The following is a 22,191-nucleotide window of genomic DNA, read 5'->3' on the forward strand; positions in this document are numbered from 1 at the left end:
TTGGCTAGATTCAAGCCATACGAAGTTGGATAATCGAGAAAAAGGCCTACTAGTAGATTAAATTGGAGCAAGTTGAGGTAAGTCTCTTGTCTAATCTTGTAAGGGGAAAATTACCTCATAGGTAATTAAATTAATAATTGTTACTAATTGTGGGGACTACGTACGCACGAGGTGACGAGAGTCCGTACGTAGCTACTATCTATGCTAAAGTCTGGGTAGTTAGGACTCAAAGCATGAATTATGTGCGTAAATTGTATCCTTTATTTATTTAAATTATTTGAACTATATTGTGAAATTTTAGGGAAAGTTAGTAACAGATGGAAATCTCATATATACTTAATTTTCTGTTTAAATTAATTAATTATTAAAAGAAATTGTTCATCCTCTCTAATTAATCTTATAATAAATATACTCTCATTCCGGAGATACATAAGAAAATGTCCTCCTTTCTTGTGGAGCGGGCCGAATGCCTCAGCAGTATAGATGCATCTATGGATCACGCCGCACGTCACTCGGTAGTGTACATGACACTCTAGATCAGGCAGTACGACCTCGACACAAATCGTGCCTAATAATAATAATAATTACACGATACCTTGATATTTTAATTGCAGCTTGTGAATTTAATTAATAGATTGGAAATTGTTGCATTTGAAGGAATTAATTATTTCTAATGGTTAAATAAGATTATTGTTAGCTCTATGAGTCATGTTGATTTAAATAATTCCATATTTTATTTCAATTATTATTATTGACCCTTAGTGAGTGTCAAAGTCGACCTCTCGTCTCTACCTCTTCGAGATTAGGCTTGATACTTACTGGGTACACGTTGTTTACGTACTCATGCTACACTTGCTACACTTTTTGTGTATGACCTGAGACAGGTGCTATCGTTGGACCTATCGGTGCGCACCCGCATTATCCAGAGGCTTAGTGGTGAGCTGCTTTTTGAGCCGTTCTGCAGCAACCAATGCCTCTTCCTAAAAAAAAGACTTATTTCTGTCTACTTTATTTTAGATAGTATTTATAATTTTTGTATAATCTACTAGATGCTCAAACACTTGTGACACCAGGTCTTGGCACACACATTAGTAGAATTTTTGGATTTAATTATTTTTTTGATTATTTTAATTTACCAGATCTTTTCACATTGTCTTGATTATTGCAAGTAAGAAGAGTTTAATTATTCGGTTAATTTTAAAAAAAAGGATTGAATATGTGTTTAAATTACTAGTTGGCTTGCCTAGCTGTAGTGTTGGGCGCCATCATGACCTATAGGTGAAATTGAGTCGTGGCATAAACAATTTGTATGCATTGTTCGAGGCGGCACACTTAGTATTTCGACACGAGTATTGTGAGTAGTAATCTTACCGCAATTTTTATTTTCATAACTTGCATGATTTACACATGATTTTTAATATAAATATATTATCGATTATTTTGAGTTGCATGTGGGACAAGTCTTTTACTCGATATGATACCGAAATAGTTATTTGAGATGATTACCGTTGTTTTAATATTCTTATTGTCACTAGATATGTTTTACCGTTACTTGAATTTACGGTTATCGAAATAAAATTACATGATTTGATAAGGACCGAAATGCCCAATATTATTTTAAAATATTTTCTTATGAGTATATACGGATTACAGAGACAAGTATAAATGAGAGTAGACTTTGAAGGATCCCGTAGCTAACGACGGGTTTGTTAGACCTGGTGCACCTTGTAATTACTGATTACCGTTACAACCATCGCTAGTGGAAAGGTAGAACTAGCATACCATTACTGATTTTCCTCGAGTAGGGACTACTGTTATATTTGACTTCTTGCGAAGAAGTCCACAGTTATACCGATTACATGATCCGTTCATTGAAACCTCCCAAACATGAATATTGATATTACACTGTGTTTATCGAGCTTATTACCAAATTGTCAATTGAATTATATTACATGAAACACGTGATGAGACTGATTATTGTTTATTATTCTGAAAGGGCATTCTTATGATATTTTCTGTTAAATATACTAGCATGTTTTCTGACTTGTCCCTATTAAAAACGGTTGTGGTTAAGTATTATTACTCACTAAGCTAGCGATTCACTCCCCACTATTGTTTTTACAGAGGCAGCAGTAAACGCATGCGAGGACTCCGTTAATTAGAGTACATGAGTTGACAGTTCCTGGTGAACCCGCATTTATTCGCGTGGGCAAAGATTGTTATTTATTTGTTATAGTCTCTTTCTTGAAACTCTTAGAGTCTCTCCATAGTCATTTTTATGGTTGTCATGAGTATTCTTTCGTTATTTTAGACTTATGATGGTATTGCACTTTCTTATCTAATTTGGAGATATATTAGTATTTCTGGCTGTTAGTGGGTGGATTATTAATGGTTGAGACTTATTTTGGTTAATTGATAAAGTTATTGTTGTTTGGATTGATATTAGGATGTTTGGTTATTGATTTTGGGAAAGGAAAGTGTTTGGAAAGTCCAGAATCAGGGAAAACTCTGTCCAATTTTCTGTAAAATACCGATGAGGCTTACTTGCTCCTAAGCGCCGGTTATGATCCTATTTTTACATTCCTATACACTATTTCAATCTCACTCTAACGTATCTTCCACTCCCCCCCACGTTTCTCTCTCCACAAACTTCAGTATCCCTCCATTAACGCCTATTTTCACTCTTCTTCAAAAATTAGTTTATATTTTTTCACTCTTCTTCAAAAATTCCTCTCCATTTTTATAGATTCAAGCTCTAAATACTCTATCACACACCTCCATTAACGTCTGTTGCTTGCTTAACTTTCAATGAAGAAAAAAACGCTTTCGAAGATCGGCCCTAATTCCAGTAAGAGAGCAGCAATTCTACCATTGATAGCCATTAAAAAGCTTTGAAGCTTTGAATTCGAATTTGAGTTTTCAAAAACCATTATTTGTTTGGATTGGGTGTTGTTGCAAATAATTGAGAATATTGTTTGGAGTTTATATCTCATTTTTGAGGGTGTTTTGGTGAAGATTAGACTTGATTTTGGCTGAATTTCAGATTGAAACTCGAAGAAGAAGAAGAAGAAGAATAAGACATGGCATACATTATACTTACGAAATTGTAGTAAAGTTGTAGTAAAATTACAGAAAAATTATATTTTGTTGTTTATATATATATTTTTATTTAAATATTGTATGAAAGTTGAACAATATTGTATAAAAATTGTATTTAAGTTGTATGATATTGTAGTTGTATATAACTGGGTAGAAATAACATATGAAAGTTGTAGATAAGTTGTATAATATTTAACTAGTTGTATGAAATTTATTTTTACTATGTATAAATTAGATACAAAATATACAAAAGACATATTGTATAAAAATTATATTTTAGTTGTATGATATTGTAGTTGTATTTAACTGTGCAGAAATAATGTATGAAAGTTATAGATAAGTTGTAGATAAGTTGTGCTTTTACATTGTGCTTTTAAGCTCTTTGCCTAAACGTGTTAAAAATGTTTAAAACATTACTGAGTTTCATGAAATACCTTGCAACTTAATTCAGATCGACTTCTCATAAAAGGTAAACTTACCTATCTTCAGCATTACATGCCAGAAGGATTCTATCTTATTTTGCAGGAAAAAATATAACCATTGTTGAGTATGATTTGTAGAATAATGCCTTCCAGATATATTCTATCCAACTAGGGCTGTCCTATAAATTATTACTCCTACCTAAAGAAAGTGAAAAACATAGGATATAATTTTTTGGAAATGGGTGCCCTTCTGATTTTGTATTTTGAATAGCAACTTCAACAAGTTCTTAATTGGATAATAATTAAATAGACTTGATGGACAGGGAATAGAGTCTGATTCCCTTTTAAGGATTTAAATTAGAATTTTGGTTTTATCTTGAATCCTGATAAAAAGAACTTGTAAAAAGTTGTCCCCAGATATTAACCTAATCTTCCTGTTAATTATAGAGGAATTCTTACTAAATTCCAACGTAAAACTGAAGGGTTAAAAAGAAGAAGAAGAAAAAGGATCAGAAGAAATAACACAAAATTATAAGTACTATTAAGACATGGTTACGTGATCAACCAGATGAAAGAGTTGTCCACTGACTTGATCACTAAATTGTTACAAGGGTGGAAGATTTGGAGAGAAAAGGGGAAAGAGGAGAGAAAAAAGGAAAAAGGTATAACGAAATCTCTTGATTGAAGACACTAATAATGGATTGGGAGCCTTTTAAGGTGGAATGTATATATTTTGTAAACAAAACTTATTTACAGAGGCGGACCTACATGATCATTAGAGGGGTCACTGGAACCCGTTAGCTTCGGCAAAAATAGTATATATATAGATTTTATGTGTACTGTATATCTAGATAGGACCCCTTAAATAATTTACTTGGGCCCCCTAAAAAACAAAAGCTGGAAGGCAGCAGTGGTTGAGCTGTTTGTTTAAGCATCCTTCTAATTTTCCTTACCATTTGGTCTAGTGTTCGAGACCTAATTCAAGCAAAATTAGCATTTTTTTCTTTCTTCTTTTGTTTTCTTTTACATTTTTGGATTCCATGATAGTTTCTGTCCTTTTAACCTTGCAGGTTTCGAAACCCTGGCCTCTTACTTCAAAATTGAAGGCTTCATTACAGACCTAGTAAATCAGTTTTGTCAAAATATTTTATAACAAAACACTGATAAAAATGTTTATTTTTGCATATTACTTACTTTTATATATATATATATATATATATATATATATATATATATATATATATATATATAAGAAAAATTAAAGAAGCAGTGCCGAGCGACACCGCTTCTATCAACATTGCTTCCTATAGCACCTATTTTGCAAAGTAATCTTTCACTCTTTGCTTAGTGCTTTTTCTTTCTTTAAAAATTTCGGATTGTTTATATATTGCGGATAAGTTGTCATACTTATTAGTTTCTTAAAGAACTGCACACAAAATTTTATCGTTAATTATTGGCATATTAAAGGTTGGTGGTGCCTCCGTCGCGCTCAAATCATGGGTCCGCCTCTGCTTATTTAGGTCGAGTAATTAACTAAACGTGGACATTTTTGATAATAAAGTTTCATATAATATATAGGAAGGTAAAAATCCCTAAAATGGGTCATGACATTAACATCGCATTTGCCACACACGAAGAAATAGTATCTTCGATCTCCCTTACACATCTCACTTGCATTCTATAATTTACTTAGAAAAATTTATGGATCTATATATTTTGAACTTAAGCAAAAGTTACTTTGCTCAAGGTTACATCGCATCAAAATACAAAATACGAAACAACAGAAATTAAAAGAGAGGACTAAGAATTCAAGCATTTTATGTAGCTATCAAATCAGAAATGTCAGCTATGTAACAAGTAAGAATTCTTAAAGTTATACTAACCCTCTTACCAATGCCAGTTCCTTAAAATAACATTATGATATCTAACTTTCCTTCAAGAAATTTATATGCACTGTTGTTGGTGGTCGAAGCTGGAGCAACTTCCTAGCTATATCCAATGCTTCTTCAGCTTCAAGTTCTAAGTGCTCCATGATGCTCATTGTCACAAGTGATGGCGAACTAAAGAGAAGGAACCGAATAAACTCAATCTCAGGATCGAAACCTGTGACTTTCGTTAACTTGACCAGATGAAGTTTGCTAAGGGGAAAAGTTGTGCAGTCCATGAGTTTTAGATAACCTGAGACTTGCTCTTCTTTAGTGTCACTGTAGAAGCCTACATGAATATAGAGCAAAAAAACCAAATAAGTGCTTAGTCGTTTCGATAACAAAAAGGGGCAGTCTAGTGTACTAAACTCCCGCTATGCGCGGGGTCCGGGAAAGGGCTGGACCACAAGGGTCTATTGTACGCAGCCTAACCCTGTATTTCTGCAAGAGTCTGTTTCCACGGCTCGAAGGTAATATGACAGCAACTTTAACAGTTACGCTATAACAAATTATCATAAATTAGATGGAGTGTTACAACTTACCTCAATATAAAGTTCTTGCAAATTCGGAGCACTTCTAATCAAACAGATAACAGCAGATATCTGATCAAAGTCCATAAAGTTTACAGCTTTGAGTTCGATAAGCTTTAGAGAGTCTAGCGACGTTGATAGCATTTGCAGAACTTGAGTTTCAGCTAGGAACTGAAAGAACGATATGTGAAGACACATTTCAATCAGATTAGGAATGATTGTGAAGGTAAAGATAAACTTGATTTTAGCAGTTGTTTGCAAGGTGAACCCCGAAAAAAACTAATTTTTCAAGATATAAGAAGCCCTTGAACTCTGGTGGAGGCCAGAAATCAAAATTACGGAGCTTCAAATACGTCAAGTCCAGATAAGAAAAGAAATAAGGAGGTAACTTATGACGTACAAAATTCTTCTTGTATTCTAAGGTTAATTTCTTGATATTCTTCGTAGATAAATATAGCATCCATTAGGATACCCAAGTGTACTGAACTTAGGAATGCATACTTTAAATCTTTCTATTCGGCCAGGATGAAGCATAAGAAAATTGGTGACAATTTCGTTCAATTGATAGTTGAAAAATATCCGAGTTTTCTTCTTCTTGGCGAAGTCAACAAGTTCTTTGCAGAATTGGTCATCAAACACTAATTGCGGAATGGTTAAGTAGTTTAATCTCCACTTCTTTGAAAGAACACTCGTTCTTATAGCATCACGTATAGGCATTTTTCCAAGAATGCAATCTATAACATTCCTTGGCAAGTCACTGATTATATCCTCATCATCAATTGATTCTTGACGTTTGTGTGGTTGATTTCTTTTGATACGTTTTGGAGGCATATTTTCCTAAGAATGAAAATCAAACACATCAATGCAATCAATTCCACTTTTTCCTTTGGAGTAAAAAAAATACAATACATCCCATTGAAACACCATGATCAACATAATCACTACATTCGTTCTCACGCTCTTACTGTCTCAAATAGGAAAAACAAATCAACATACAACAATAACAATAACTATGTCTCAGTCTCAAACATGTTGGGCATGACGATATGAATCCCCATTCCTCTCATTTAGCTCAATTCATCATAGTCATTTCCAAAATAATATAAAAGTACGAGTAATAAAAAAATCAAGTATTCAGAAACAAAGTAGCAAGATATCTATTCATCCTAAAACAATCAAATATAATGAAAAGCCCAATGACCCTCTGAAGTAAATATAAAGCATGGTTTTAATTCCTATAGTATTGCTTAAGCTATATTGAACAGAAAATTTCGGGGGGGACTGTGTTGTAAATTCGGAGAAACTAAATTTTAATGTCGGATATTCTCATCAAAATCAAAAGACACCAACACAGAAACAGAAGGCAGAAAAGTCAAGAAATCAAACGTCTCTATTCCGATATTTTTTGGTTGTTACAAGAAAGTGCTATTATGGAAAAATATATATTATAACATAAAAATTAGTTTCATAGAAAACTTAAGTGCTGTTATAGATTATATATGTTAGACAGATATATAAAAAGAAGTCTTAAGTGCATAGCAGAATAGAAAAAAGAAGAAGAAAAAAACCTGGAATTAACCATAAAAACTGATTACAAACTATTGAAAAAACTTACAATTAGATTCCCGTTAGTGAATGAGGAACTTGATGAAGAAGTAAGAAGCGGCAGAGAAATTATGAAGTTGAAGGCGGTCAATTTTATATGTAATTTATCCGACAAATAATTTTTGGGCTTGGATCAATGTTCTTCTCCCACTCAAATTGGGGAAAAATTGGCAAATTGCTTATTTAAACTGGACAAACTAACCCAAAGAACAGTCCACCTAATGCGTTAAACTAAAAAGTCCTAATACCTAAAATACACGGAGTACCTTATTTTTTCAAAATAAAACCGCCTTGTCTCATGATCTTTAAAACCTAGAATTTCCGTCACCTCTTCAATCTCACAATATTTTGCAGATTTGCCTTGCCATTTATTTGGGGTAAGAAAATTCTCTCTTCTTTTGCATATTGTTGTATAAAGCTACAATGAGTATTTGCTGATTGAATTCATGATAAAAATTCTAAGAGTCATCCTTTAATTTGTGTTGGAAATTATATATTGTATTTAATTCTTTTTGTTAATTTTTTTTCTCAAAAGCCCCAAAAAAGTTAGGAAGATATGTCTCCAACATGTATTAAAAGAGGCAGAAGCCGAGAAGATATAATCAGCAACTTGCCAACTGATGTAATATACTGCATTCTAGGGAAAATGCCTATACGTGATGCTATAAGAACGAGTGTTCTATCAAAGAAGTGGAGATTTTGTCACTTATACATTCCGGAGTTAGTTTTTGATGAAGAATTCTGCAAAGAACTAAAAAGCATTGCAAGAAAGAAATCATGTGTATATCAATTTGATGAATACCGTGAATATATGTATCAATTTGATAAAATTGTCACCAAGTCTCTTATGCTTCATCTTGATCGAATAGAGAGATTTAAAGTTTGTATTCCTGATTTCAAGTCAGGTTGGAGGGTTCTTGATGTGAACAAATGGATATTATACTTGTTTTCGAAGAACATCAAGAAACTAACCTTAAAGCACAAGAGCGGACATATTGAACATCTTAGGTTACCTCCTTATTTCTTTTCTTGTCTGGACTTGACGTACTTGAAGCTCCAAAATTTTGTCCTTTCTCCACCACCGGAGTTTAAAGGCTTCCCTAATCTCGAACAACTGATACTTATTGAGGTTGATCTTCCAAACATCTGTTTTGAAAGTATTCTTTTCGGCTGTCCTGTTCTTGAAAGGCTAGACTTGCACTGGTGCTCTGGTATTCATCATTTTAATATCAGCGGTTCTAATCTCAAGACGTTGCGTGTTAAGGATGATGATGAGTTTGAATCTATCTGCTTAGTAGACGCTCCAAACTTGACTGAAGTTTCAGTTAGTCTAAGAGGGGAATTTCTGAAAGGCAATCCTATCTCTGATTTGATTATGTTTATGGAAAGGTTATCTAAAGTCAGAATACTTCATCTTAATGGCAAGTTTCTGCAGGTTAGTGCTACTGAAATTACATATAGACGTCTCTATTATATATCGCGTTGCTAAAATAAAGTTAAAGAATGTTAAACCCGAAGAGTTAAAGGTAACTTGTATTAATTAAGATTGATGAAGCCAAAGAGTTCTAGGCCCATGTTTATATGGCAATTTATAAAAAAAACAGTTCCATGTTGTTAGGATCGGGAACCCGGGTAGTGCGAAATTTAGCCAAACAACGGTATAATGACAATAACAAAGACAATGGAAGGTGATAATAACGGCAATTAAAGAATATAAAGAAGACACAAATTTAACGTGGTTCGGTCAAGGTGACCAACGTCCACAAGCGGAGAGGAACAATTTCACTATACCAACAAGAGCACAAAAGAGAGTACAAAATTAGAGTAAATACTCTAATTAATCCCAAATACCCCAAGAGAATAACCTCACAAGATCACTCCAAAGAAAGGGTTCACACAAGTGTTTCCCAACACTCACTCTCTTACAAAATACTCTATAATGAAATAAAGGAGGAGAAAGAAAGACAAGAGTGAAAAGCTCTTGAATTGGTGTGTTTGCAAATGAGGAGAAACTCCTCTATTTATAGCAAGAAATCCTTGGCCTAATAATGGATATTATGTCATGGCAAATGTCATTATCCACAAATTTGTTATAATGGATATTATGTCATGGTAAATATCATAAAAATTTGGCCATATTACAAATCTCCACCTTGGCCTAATTTCGGCTTATAGTAAATTTGCTCCACCTTCTCCGCAAAAACCCCAATGGGCAAAATCATTCTTCATAAATGTCAATCAAATTCAGGCAAAGCTTGAACTTGGATACTGGAAGAGGTTTTGTGAACATGTCAGCAGGATTGTCTTTAGTGTTGATCTTCTGAACAGAGACTTTTCTTTCAGCAATGGTTTCTCGGATGAAATGATACTTTATATCAATGTGCTTCGTCCTCTCATGATACATTTGATCTTTAGTCAAGTGAATGTCACTTTGACTATCACAGAAAATGGTAATACCACCTTGGTATAAACTGAGTTCCGCAAATAGACCCTTCAACCATAAAGCTTCTTTAATCGCCTCGGTCACTGCGATATATTCTGCTTCGATAGTAGATAAAGCTACTACATGTTGTAATGTAGCTTTCCAACTAATAGCGCAACCCCCGACACAAAATACATAGCCTGTCAGTGATCTTCTTTTGTCAAGATCACCTGCATAATCTGAGTCTACAAAATCAACCAAAGTGTTAGTATTTCTCCCAAACTCCAAACATGTGTTTGAAGTACCTCGCAAGTATCTGAGAATTCATTTCACAGCATGCCAATGTGCTTTACCAGGGCAAGTCATATACCGGCTTACCACGCTCACTACTTGTGAAATGTCTGGATGTGTATAAACCATTGCATACATAATATTGTCGACTGCACTGGAATACGGAACCTGTGCCATGTACCTCTCTTCTTCCTCTGACTGCGGGGACTGAGCAGCTGATAACTTAAAATGAGCAGCAAGAGGGGTACTAACTGGTTTAGCATCTTTCATGCCAAACCTTTCCAAGACTTTCTCCAAGTACTTCTTCTCGGTCAGAAATAGCCTGTTGGCTTTTCGATCTCTTTTGATCTCCATGCCAAGGATTTTCTTAGCTGCTCTCAAATCTTTCATCTCAAATTCACTTTTCAACTGACTTTTCAAATTGTGAATTTCTGTTAAATCCTTAGCAGCAATGAGCATGTCATCAATATATAATAATAAGTACACAAATGAACCATCATTTAACTTCCGGAAGTAAACACAACTATCATACATGCTCCTCGAATAACCATGACCCAACATAAAGGAATCAAACCTTTTATACCATTGCCTTGGAGACTGCTTTAATCCGTACAGGGATTTCTTCAACAAGCAAACATGATCTTCTTTTCCTTCAATTTCAAATCCTTCGGGTTGATGCATGTATATTTGTTCCTCAAGTTCGCCATGTAAGAAAGTTGTCTTAACATCATGTTGTTATAATTCCAAATCATACATGGCAACGAAGGCAAACAAGACACGAATAGAGCTATGTTTAACAACAGGTGAGAAAATATCATTAAAATCAACTCTTTGTACCTGACTATAGTCCTTTGTAACTAATCGTGCCTTATACCTCGCATCTTCAACCCTTGGAATGCCATCCTTTTTCTTGAAGACCCATTTGCAACCAATAATTCTTTTTCCTGATGGCAGCTTCACAAGAGACCAAGTACCATTCTTGTGGAGAGACTCAATTTCTTCATTCATTGCAATCAGCCACTTGGCTGAGTCAGCACCAGAAACTACTTTTGAATATTTTGATGGTTCTCCAATTTCTTCAGTTTCCTGTGCAACTGAAAAAGCAAATGCAACATAATATCCAAACCTTAATGGTTGTTTACCTTCTCTTCTTCGTCTATGTTTGGCTATAGTATACTCCTCTTCTTCTGATTCAACTTCAGGAGTCTCAACTTCAGGAATTTCAGCTTCTGTCTCAACTTCAGGAGTTTCAACTGTATTTTGCTCCAAAGTTGATGAGCTTGGCTCAGAAGGAATGCCAATCTCAATCTCCACCTGGTTCTGTGTACTCTTTCCTTTATCTGTATTACAAGAACTAGAAGACTCTTTTCTAGAATGTAACATAGAGGATTCATCAAATGTTATATCTCTGCTAATTATAAATTTTGGTGCCGTGGGATCAGGATACCATAGTCGGTATCCTTTCACCCCAGATGCATACCCAAGGAAAATGCACTTTTTAGCCATTGGCTCTAATTTTCCATCATTTACATGCATGTATGCAGGGCAACCAAATATCTTTAAATCAGAATAATTAGCAGGAGTACCTGACCACATTTCCTCTGGAGTCTTAAAGTTCAAAGATGAAGAAGGAGCTCGGTTGACAATATAACAAGTTGTAGAGATAGCTTCTGCCCAAAAAGCGTTTGTCAACCCAGCATTTGAAATCATGCAACGAGCCCTTTCCAAAAGAGTTCTATTCATCCTTTCTGCCACACCATTTTGCTGAGGTGTCATTCTCACAGTACGATGTCGAGCAATTCCTTCATTCTTGCAAAATTCGTTGAATTCATCATTACAAAATTCCAAGCCATTATCTGTTCTAAGCCGCTTAACTTGTTTTCCTGTTTGCTTCTCAATCAAAACTTTCCATTGTTTGAAATTTAAGAAAACATCACTTTTATTTTTCAGGAAATAAACCCAAACTTTCCTTGAATAATCATCAATGAAAGTTAACATATACCTGTCACCACCTTTTGATGGGGTACGTGAAGGACTCCAAAGATCTGAAAGAATGTAATCCAAAGGACCTTTTGTTCTATGAATCGCTGGAGATTTGAAGTTGACTCTTTTCTGCTTCCCGAACACACAATGTTCACAAAACTCCATATTTCCGGTACTTTGGCCACATAAGAGACCTCTTTTCCTGAGGATGAAAATACCTTTTTCACTCATATGCCCCAATCGCATATGCCACAATTTGGTGATGTCAGAATCTGATTTATCTGATATTGAAACTGCAGCAGCACCTGTAACAGTAAATCCCAAAAGAGTATACAACGTACCAGATCTGCGTGCTTTCATGATCACAAGAGCACTATTGGAAATTTTCAGAACTCCACCTTCACCTGTGTACTTGCACCCAAGAGATTCTAGAGTGCCCAAAGAGATGAGATTTTTCTTCAAGTTAGGAACATATCTAACATCGGTGAGAGTTCTCACCATACCATCGTGCATTTTGATTCGGACTGTACCTTTTCCAATAACTTTGCAGGCAGCATTGTTGCCCATCAATACAACTCCACCTCCAATAGATTCATGTGTGGTAAATAAATCCCGACTGGGACACATATGATAAGAACAACCCGAATCTAAAATCCACTCATTGTTAGATTTGAAACTATTATTAGTTGCTAAAAAAATAGTTGCCTCAGTCTCATCAGCAGCTACACTTGCTTCGGCAGTGTCAATATTTTTGTGCTCATTTTTCTTTTCTGTATGCTTTTCTTTGTTTTTCAATTTAAGGCATTCAGAAATAATATGACCTTTCTTATGACAATATTTGCACATGACATTTATGTATCTGGATTTTGACCTTGATTTAGGTTTCTCACTACTTGAATCTTTCTTATTGGATCTACCTCTTATGAATAAGCCTTCCCCTTGGTTCCCACTAGTTTTTCCAGTAATATCTCTATCTATTTGTTCTTTTGATTTCAAAATAGATTTGATATCTTTATAAGAGATATTATCCTTTCCATAAAGCATAGTATCTCTTATATGTTTAAACGACTGGGGTAAGGAAACAAGCAATAACACAGCTTGATCCTCATCTTTGATTTCAGTATCTATGTTACTTAAATCCATAAGAAGAGAATCAAAAGTATCAAGATGAGTAAGTATAGAGGTACCTTTAGCCATACGAAAAGTGTAGAGTTTTTGCTTTAGGTAAAGTCTGTTTTCTACTGTTCTTTTCATATATAGGGTTTTAAACTTTTCCCATATGCCTTTGGCTGAGCTTTCTGTTGCAACTTCAAGCAAAATCTCATTTGAAAGATTTAAAATAATACTTGCTTTTGCCTTTTTGTCTATGACGGCAAACTCCTCGTCCGTCATTTTATCCGGCATCTTTTCCTTTTCTTGCAATGCCAAATCTAAGCCATCCTGAATTAGGATAGCTTCCATCTTTAATTGCCACATTCTAAAGTTTGTACTTCGGTCAAATTTCTCAACATAAGACTTGTTAGAGTCATTTTGGCAGGTTAGATCTGGCTCTGATACCAATTTGTTAGGATCGGAAACCCGGGTAGTGCGAAATTTAGCCAAACAACAGTATAATGACAATAACAAAGACAATGGAAGGTGATAATAACGGCAATTAAAGAATATAAAGAAGACACAAATTTAACGTGGTTCGGTCGAGGTGACCTACGTCCACAAGCGGAGAGGAGCAATTTCACTATACCAACAAGAGTACAAAAGAGAGAACAAAATTAGAGTAAATACTCTATTTAATCCCAAATATCCCAAGAGAATAACCTCACAAGATCACTCCAAAGAAAGGGTTCACACAAGTGTTTCCCAACACTCACTCTCTTACAAAATACTCTATAATGAAATAAAGGAGGAGAAAGAAAGACAAGAGTGAAAAGCTCTTGAATTGATGTGTTTGCAAATGAGGAGAAACTCCTCTATTTATAGCAAGAAATCATTGGCCTAATAATGGATATTATGTCATGGCAAATGTCATGATCCACAAATTTGTTATAATGGATATTATGTCATGGCAAATGTCATGAAAATTTGGCCATATTACACATGTTTATTTGAGTCTTCGAAAAGGAACCTTGGAGTAACGGTCAAGTTGTCTCCGTGTGACCTATAGGTTACAAGTTCGAGCTGTGGAATCAGCTACCGATGCTTACATCAGGGTAGACTGCCTACATCACACCCCCTTAGGGTGCAGCCCTTCCCTGTATTCTGTATGAACGCGGGATGCTTGTGCATCGGGATGTCCTTTTTGCCCTATTTGAGTCTTAATATGCTCTCTAGTATCTCCGCAATTATGACATTGACTAGGCAAATGTTGCTTTGTTACTGCATCATAATATTTATTCATAGAACATGTTTATTTTTGGCTCTGAGTCATCCTGATTTTTGGCATTTCGTTCCTAGTTCTTGGCTGATGGAGCAGATGAAATACCAACGAGGCTTCCCTTTGATCTTAATTGTGTCAAACGTCTTTACCTATCTCATGTTAATCTCGATGAATCACATGAGGTCTCGTGCGCTCTTTGCTTGATAAGAAGCTCCCCATATTTACAGTATATGGAAATTCAGGTAAGCGTTTCACTCTTTTCCTTTTCTTTATTATTTAGTGGCTTTCTTATACGTTAGATCCTTAATAAGATCTGAGATATGGTTATTTTGTTCATCTTTTTAGGTGGATAATTCTGACGATGATGAAGAATTTCATGTCCTAGATGAAGTGAAACGTTTCTCAGATGTGACATTTAATCACCTCAGGGAAGTTAAACTAGTGAACATTACACGGACAAGGCCTCAAATGAAACTTATCGAGCTTCTATTAGCCAAGTCTCCGGCGCTAGAGAGATTTCTAATTGAGCCTAGGCCAGGAAATGAATCTCTTGATATAGTAGTTGAAATACTCGCTGAGCTAACAAAATTTCAGCGTGCATCACCTAAAGCACAAGTTGTCTATGATTATGATAAGAATCGATGGTACAGTCGTTAATCAGATCATGATCTTTGGGTATGTTTTGGATGTTAAAGTGAATAGATAGAAACAAATGTCGACGCAATACGTAATATAAGGCTGGGGTTTGCCTCAAAGTGGCTGTTTTGGCTACTCTGTCATTTACAATGCTAAGTGTTTTCACATTTCATGAATGGTCTAGCTATGAGATGAGACTTTGGTTGTTCAGTTATGTTTTGGTTTGCAGTGTGTTAATTTACAGATTTCTTTCTTTGCAGTTTTCTGGTTTGACATAGTGTTTCTATTTGTGGTCTAACTATGAAAAAATATATATATTGTCACCATATGTAATTCATATTTGGCTAGTTTTATTTGTGGTGAAGAAGCTTAAAGTGCTATGTTGATTTCTGATGAAAACTCATTATTATATCGATTAATGTATATAGTATATACTAATATGTCTTTATATTTTGAAAATTTCTAACAATAAATATTTACAGCTTGTTTGGATGGTTGTCACATATTGTATTGTATCGTGTTGTTACTTTAAATATAATATTTGTTTTGATTGTTACTTAAATTTTATTGTATCATATCGTTAAATACATCGTTATGTAACGACGAAAAATGCCACTTTATGTAACAACCAATTTGGTGTGGTCGCATCGTTACCTTGTCTTTTTCTCTCACCTTGCCCTTTATTATCATTAAATAATCTTTTACTCTACATTTTTATATAATAATTCTACCCCGTACCATAATTTTTCTTTGTAATACTGCAAATTTATTTTTCATATTGCTAGTACGTGATATCATGAAACAACGGCGAACGATATTACTTATCCAAATATTGTATTCATCAAAAGATACAGTACAATACAATATAATACAATACGATATATTATGAACTATATGTAACAACCATCTAAATAAGCTGAAGAGGTTTAACACTTGCGCTATTTATAATGTGGGGTGAAGAACTGAGTAAAAAATACAAGAAAAAGAAAGTAACAAGAAAGGCATTAACAATTGGAGTTGTGTTTGAATATGAATATAATTTTGGGTTATTTTTGAATTTTTGTGAGTGATCTGAAGTGAAGATTTTGAAAAATAATCTTTTTGGAGTTTTTAAAATTTTTGAAAAATTCTGAAATTCACTTTCAAGTGAAAATTGAAAATTTCATGGACAAACACAAATTTGGAAAAAAGTGATTTTCTTTTTTATGATTCTAGACTACAATATTTCCTATTTAAACTACTTATCAAATAGTTGTTATTACCCTAAACTATAATATTCTCTATTCAAAACCTCTATAATGCGTGTATTACACTTTCCGTACACGTGTTAATTTATAGTTTAACCTATTTGAAACTCACTTAACAAAGAAATAAAAAGAAATATTCCGAGAGGAAAAGAAAAAAGAAAAACTTTAAAGCCATATCAGTTAGGACTTAGGACTATGGACTAAGGGTGTCAAATGGGCCGGTTCAAGCCCGGGATCGGTCCGGGACCTCGGGCCAAACGAGCTAACGGGTCAGGATTGTTTGGCCCGATTTTAGTGGGCCTGAGCCGGTCTCGTGGGCCGGTCTTATGCTTTGGACCAGCCAGGCCCAGATCATTTAGCCCGTCAGGGACCAGCCCGGGAGGGGACCGGTCCCTTAGCGGGCCAAACGGGCCCAACGGCTATATTTTTTTTAATTTATATTTTTAAAATATAGCCGTTGGCTATTTATAAAATAGTCATTTAACCCCTCCAACTTTGTTTTAACCCCAAACTTTTTATAATTATATTTTTCCCTATTTTCAACTATAAATACCCCTTCATTCTTTCATTTTTCTTACAAAATTATCAAACCTATCACAATCTCTCTCTAATTTCCTTCTATAATTGCTACTATTGCTTACTTTATTGTTACTAAGTGTATAATATATATATATATATATATATATACTATACTATATTACATGTACATTTTATATACCTTATATACTATACACTTAGTATATATATACTTTTTAGTAGTAACATGAAATGACCAAAGTATGGTACTTTTTAGCTAGTATAAATATGGAATGATAGAAGATCAAGTTTTAGCTCAACTCAGCTTTAGTTGAAACTGTAATCTGAGTTGAGCTAAAACTTGATTTTCTATCATTCCATATTTATACCAGCTAAGAATTACCATACTTTGGTCCTTTCATGTTACTACTAAAAAGTACTTTAATAGTACTATCGATATATAGTATATATATCAATATAAGATGTATATATACTAAATGAGATGTATATATAGTATAGTATAGTATATATACTAATTGTATAATATATACTAAGTGCATAGTATATAAGCTATATAGAATGTACGTATAGTATAGTATATATATAAGCTATATTCGATATTAAATATTGAATATTAAAATTTAGGATGTTAAATAAAATTTAGGTCACAATTTTATAATAAAATTTACGAAGCATATTTTAGATTTTTTTTAACATCTTTTTGTCTCTAATATCTATTTAATTTAATTTTTTTTAAATCCGTTGGGCCCACTTAGCATATTTAGCCCGCGGGCCGGTACCGTTTAGCCCAGGACCAAACGGTCCCGGTCCCGGGCCGGTCCCTACAAAAAGACCGTTTAGCCCGGGACCGTTTGGACCGTTTAATTTGGGACCGGCTCGGGACCGGGATCGTTTGGACTGGCTCACTTGACCCGTTTAAGCCCGGGACCGGCCCACTTGCCACCCTTACTTAGGACTATAAATACAGGGATTTTGGTACCTTCGAACTAAAGAGAACTGAAATCTTCCGCCAACCGTCTGGTAAAGCTTTTTCAACTTTATTCCTTCGATTCTTTTTTTTTTCTTTTTTTATTCCTTTTATTTATATGTTTCCACACTTCCCGAGTATGACTCGAACCCCTGAACGTGAATTGTGGGCGAAAGTGCTTTTACCAACTGACTCACTTGTCTATTCCTTCGATTCTATTCTTTTGTAATGTGTTCTTGTCCTTAATTAATTTAACCATAGTTCCTTGTGATCATAACAATTGATCTTAACTCTGTCAAAAGTCTTTGCCTAGGTGGTTTTTATTTTGACGAATCGGATATGGTCTCCTGCGCTCTTTGCTTGATAAGAAGCTTCCCATATTTACAATATTTTGAAATCGAGGTTCTTACTCAATTGCCTCTTTCCTTTCTCTTTCTTGTTTTCGTACTTCTTATCCTCAATAAGTTTAGAGAGTTGGGGCTTTGATAATCTTTCTTTGGTTCAAGATGTATATATATATATATATATATTATGCTATTATATATGATACAATTGTCTATGATTGTTATGATGACTAGTCTGTGTCATTAATGAATTTGTTATTATAATGGTAAGGGATTTTACATTTAACGCCTGTTCTTGACTAATCTATGCAATGAGAACTACAACATGAATTATTATGTGATTGTTTACCTCGTAGTTAATTCAAAAATTTGCTCTGTGTTAATCCTCAACTTGGTCACATTACCTATGGCAAACCTGAAGCCTTTTCTCAAGAATTTTATGTCTATAAGGTGGAACGACAGAGATTTGATACTATTAACTGTCCCTTAGCTAGTAGCAGTGATATGAAATCTTCCCTTTACTATTATTCAGTATGGTATTTAATATTTTGTTTACTTCATCTTCATTTATCTGATGCAGTTTTTTCTGTTTTTCATGGCATTATGTATATTTGGTTCCACTGGACTGATTTTAATAGATTTATTTATTATGTCTTCAAGGTCATATCGTTTTATTTTACTTTTATCAAATAAAGTAAGAGTGATTAAGTATTTACTTTGTCAACAAATAAGTGAATCAATATTAATTTTTGTAGGTCACGCGTTCGAGCCGAAAAAACAGTCATTAATCTGTCTATATCATACCCCTTATGATATGGCCCATCCTCTGTGTAAATACCTTGTGCTCTAGGCTGCCCTTTAATATTTCTTTATAAGCAAATGGATCTGCATCAATTTATAATGAATGTCCAGATTCCATTCTTACCCTACTTTATTTGCACTCTCTGTTTCAAGTTTTAATTCCAGCTTTGAATTTTTAAATTAATTCTATGGGAATGAACTTGGGAAGTTCAAGAAAAAGTCCTTTGACTTACCCAAGAAACATGCCTATTGGCTTCTTCTAATATCCATTAATTTCTCTACTTCTATTTAGATCAACTATTTATGGATCCTCACTTGATGTTCAATCAAGTAAATTGTAAAATATTTCAGAGAAGAAGTATGAGTCGATGCAATGTAGCTAGTAATGTGAGGAAATCTACCATTATTAGTGACTTACCAACTAACATACTACACAGAATACTTGAGCTGCTAGAACTAGCATCTTATCGAAGCAATGGAGAAAGTTATGGTCTACACAGCCACACCTTGTGTTTGATTGCCACTTTTTTCAGCATGTATCTAATAAGGACGCTTCTGCTGCAAGTATAATTCATAAAATTCTCATGCAACATGTAGGATCAGACGAAAACGATCTTATTCTGCCAATGCTTGAGACTTTGGAGTTAAGATTTTGTGTTGATGTTGATTCTGTTGATGTAGCTTCTCCGAATCTTGTGAACTTGTCTATCATTAACAGCTATACAGTAACATTTGAATGTGATAGGTTATATGTATCTATATTATGTTTTGATGATCTAACAAACTTAATGATAAGAACCAGATAAGCAATATGTTACACATCCTCAAGTACTTAAAGAACAACAAGTCTTAGTTCGGGGACGTGGACGTGGTTCAACTCTTCAGAGTCAAAGGAACAACAGAGGGAACAAATGACCACCAGTTCCCTTGGTAACTGTACAAGTCAACTTCCCACAGCTGTAAAGTTGTTGCCTCCACATGCAACAGTGCAAGAGCAGTGCAACAGTCAACTTTACGGGAAATGCCCTTTACCTAACTTGCTTGCATCATTCAAGTGATGTCACAAATTAGTTATTAACATCAAGCAAAGGTAAAACAAAACACTTGCACAATCAAGAATTCATCAAGCATTCTCTCAAGTCTGTGTCAATCTTGCAAGTGATTCTCAAGGGCATCAAGAACAAAGAACAACATAACGAAGGACTAGTTTCCTGTATTGAGTCATTACATGTCCTTAGTTGTGTTGCACCTTTGTTAAAACACTTTACTTGTAATTCCTACTTAGCTTAGTTAGAAGCATTGTGTAGGAAATCTTTGTAAAATCATAAGCTTTGTGTTTGTGTCTTGGCTAGTGTTAGTCGAGTTGTAAGTCTTTGTAATAAAGTTATTAAAAAGTGACTTGTGATAGAGTTGTTACAAGTTAGTGAGGGATTAAGAGGTTAATTCCTAAGTTATAATAGGTTGTAATTTAAAGTTTACTCAGTAGTGAAGTTGAAATCCTACAAGGGTAGGTCGCGATTTTTAATCCCGTGAGCTGGGAGTTTTCCACGTAAATTTCCATTGTGTCATTTACTTATTGTTGTGTGTGTGCGTTCTGTGGGAACTTATAGAGAACCTGATTCTCTACATAGTTTGGTGGATCCTTAGTTTCTATCAATTGGTATCAGAGCAGGTTCTTTCTATCAGTCTAATACCTAGAAAGGATCCCCATGGTTGCTCCACCAAACTTTCAAGAAGGTCAATCTACCTACAGACCACCAAGGTTCAACGGCCAATACTATGGATGGTGGAAGACAAGAATGCATAATTTCATCATGGCTGAAGATTTTGAGCTTTGGGACGTTATATGCGACGAACCCTTCTTCCCTATGAAGACCATTGGTGACCCAGCAGTAACAGTTCCCAAAATAAGAAAAGACTTTAATGATGTTGATCGCAAGGCCATAGAGAAGAACTTCCGAGCAAAAATAATTCTCGTCTGTGGTATTGGACCAGATGAATACAATAGGATATCATCATGTCAATCTGCTAAGGAGATCTGGGAAGCTCTCCAAATAGCTCATGAAGGGACAACTCAAGTCAAGCAGTCGAAGATTGACATGCTTACCACAGGGTACGAGCTCTTCAGGTTGAAGGACGACGAGTCCATCCAGGACATGCACACTCGCTTCACCTCCATCATCAACGAGCTCCATTCTCTTTGAGAAATTATTCTAAGGAACAAACTAGTCAGGAAAACACTTAGTGTATTACCCAATTCCTGGGAAAGCAAAGTAAATGCTATCACGGAGGCAAAAGGATCTACAGAAGTTGACCATCGATATGCTCGTTGGAAATATGAAGACGTATGAAATGAACAAGAAGAAGGATAAAGAGAGAAGAGAGCCCAAGAGGGAGAAGAACCTGGTCCTCAAGATAGACAACAATGAATCAAGTAGTGAGGATGCTGATATGGCTTACTTGACAAAGAGATTTTAGAAAAATGGTCCACATAAATGGAGGTATTCCAAAGTGGGGTAGCTCCAGCAAGCCAAGAGGCTATGACTTATGTCATAAGTGTGGGAAGGCAAGGAACTTCATCAAAGATTGTCCTCTCCTCAAGCAAGATCAATACAAACACAACTCAGACAAAGCAGCTAAGAGGAACCAGGTTCCTGACAAACGATTCAAAAGAAAAGATGTTGCCGACAACGTTGTGAAACAAGCTCTTGCTGCATGGGGAGACTCCTCCAGTGAATTTGGCGAAGATGATGACAAGGGTGACAACTCCATGATGGCAGTTTAAAGTGAAGCAACTGAATATGACTCTATCTTTGCCCTGATGGCACAATCTGATGATGATGAAGATGATGACGATGAGGTGAACTTTCTAGATGTTCAAAGAAATCTGAAGTCTTACTCTCCAAAAAAACGTATGTCCTTGGAAAATATTTTAATTGATGCTTACCATAATCTTATAAATGATAAAAATGCCTTAACTATGGAACTAGGAGAAGTAGAACATTAGA

General features: G+C 34.8%; 3 protein-coding genes across 3 annotated transcripts; all 3 read left to right on the forward strand.

Annotated features, from left to right (window-relative positions):
• Positions 1-7,704: 7,704 nt before the first annotated feature.
• Positions 7,705-15,513, forward strand: LOC138900540 (uncharacterized). Its single transcript, XM_070187533.1, has 3 exons — positions 7,705-7,958; positions 14,729-14,893; positions 14,997-15,513. Exons 2-3 carry the CDS (start codon positions 14,882-14,884, stop codon positions 15,306-15,308), a joined length of 324 nt encoding a protein of 107 aa, XP_070043634.1. The 5' UTR covers positions 7,705-7,958; positions 14,729-14,881; the 3' UTR covers positions 15,309-15,513.
• On the forward strand, positions 8,138-9,070 carry LOC104114388 (F-box/FBD/LRR-repeat protein At1g13570-like). Its single transcript, XM_009624821.2, has one exon. It carries the CDS (start codon positions 8,138-8,140, stop codon positions 9,068-9,070), a length of 933 nt encoding a protein of 310 aa, XP_009623116.2.
• Positions 15,514-20,892: 5,379 nt separating the features above from the next.
• On the forward strand, positions 20,893-21,387 carry LOC138900308 (uncharacterized). Its single transcript, XM_070187031.1, has one exon. It carries the CDS (start codon positions 20,893-20,895, stop codon positions 21,385-21,387), a length of 495 nt encoding a protein of 164 aa, XP_070043132.1.
• Positions 21,388-22,191: the final 804 nt, after the last annotated feature.

Source organism: Nicotiana tomentosiformis, chromosome 10 (assembly GCF_000390325.3).
Source record: "Nicotiana tomentosiformis chromosome 10, ASM39032v3, whole genome shotgun sequence".
Classification (NCBI taxonomy): domain Eukaryota; kingdom Viridiplantae; phylum Streptophyta; class Magnoliopsida; order Solanales; family Solanaceae; genus Nicotiana; species Nicotiana tomentosiformis.

What these genes read in the sequence shown, in the direction of transcription:
- LOC138900308 (XM_070187031.1), top strand. Translation starts at nt 20,893, where the DNA reads ATGGTTGCTCCACCAAACTTTCAAGAAGGTCAATCTACCTACAGACCA.
- LOC104114388 (XM_009624821.2), top strand. Translation starts at nt 8,138, where the DNA reads ATGTCTCCAACATGTATTAAAAGAGGCAGAAGCCGAGAAGATATAATC.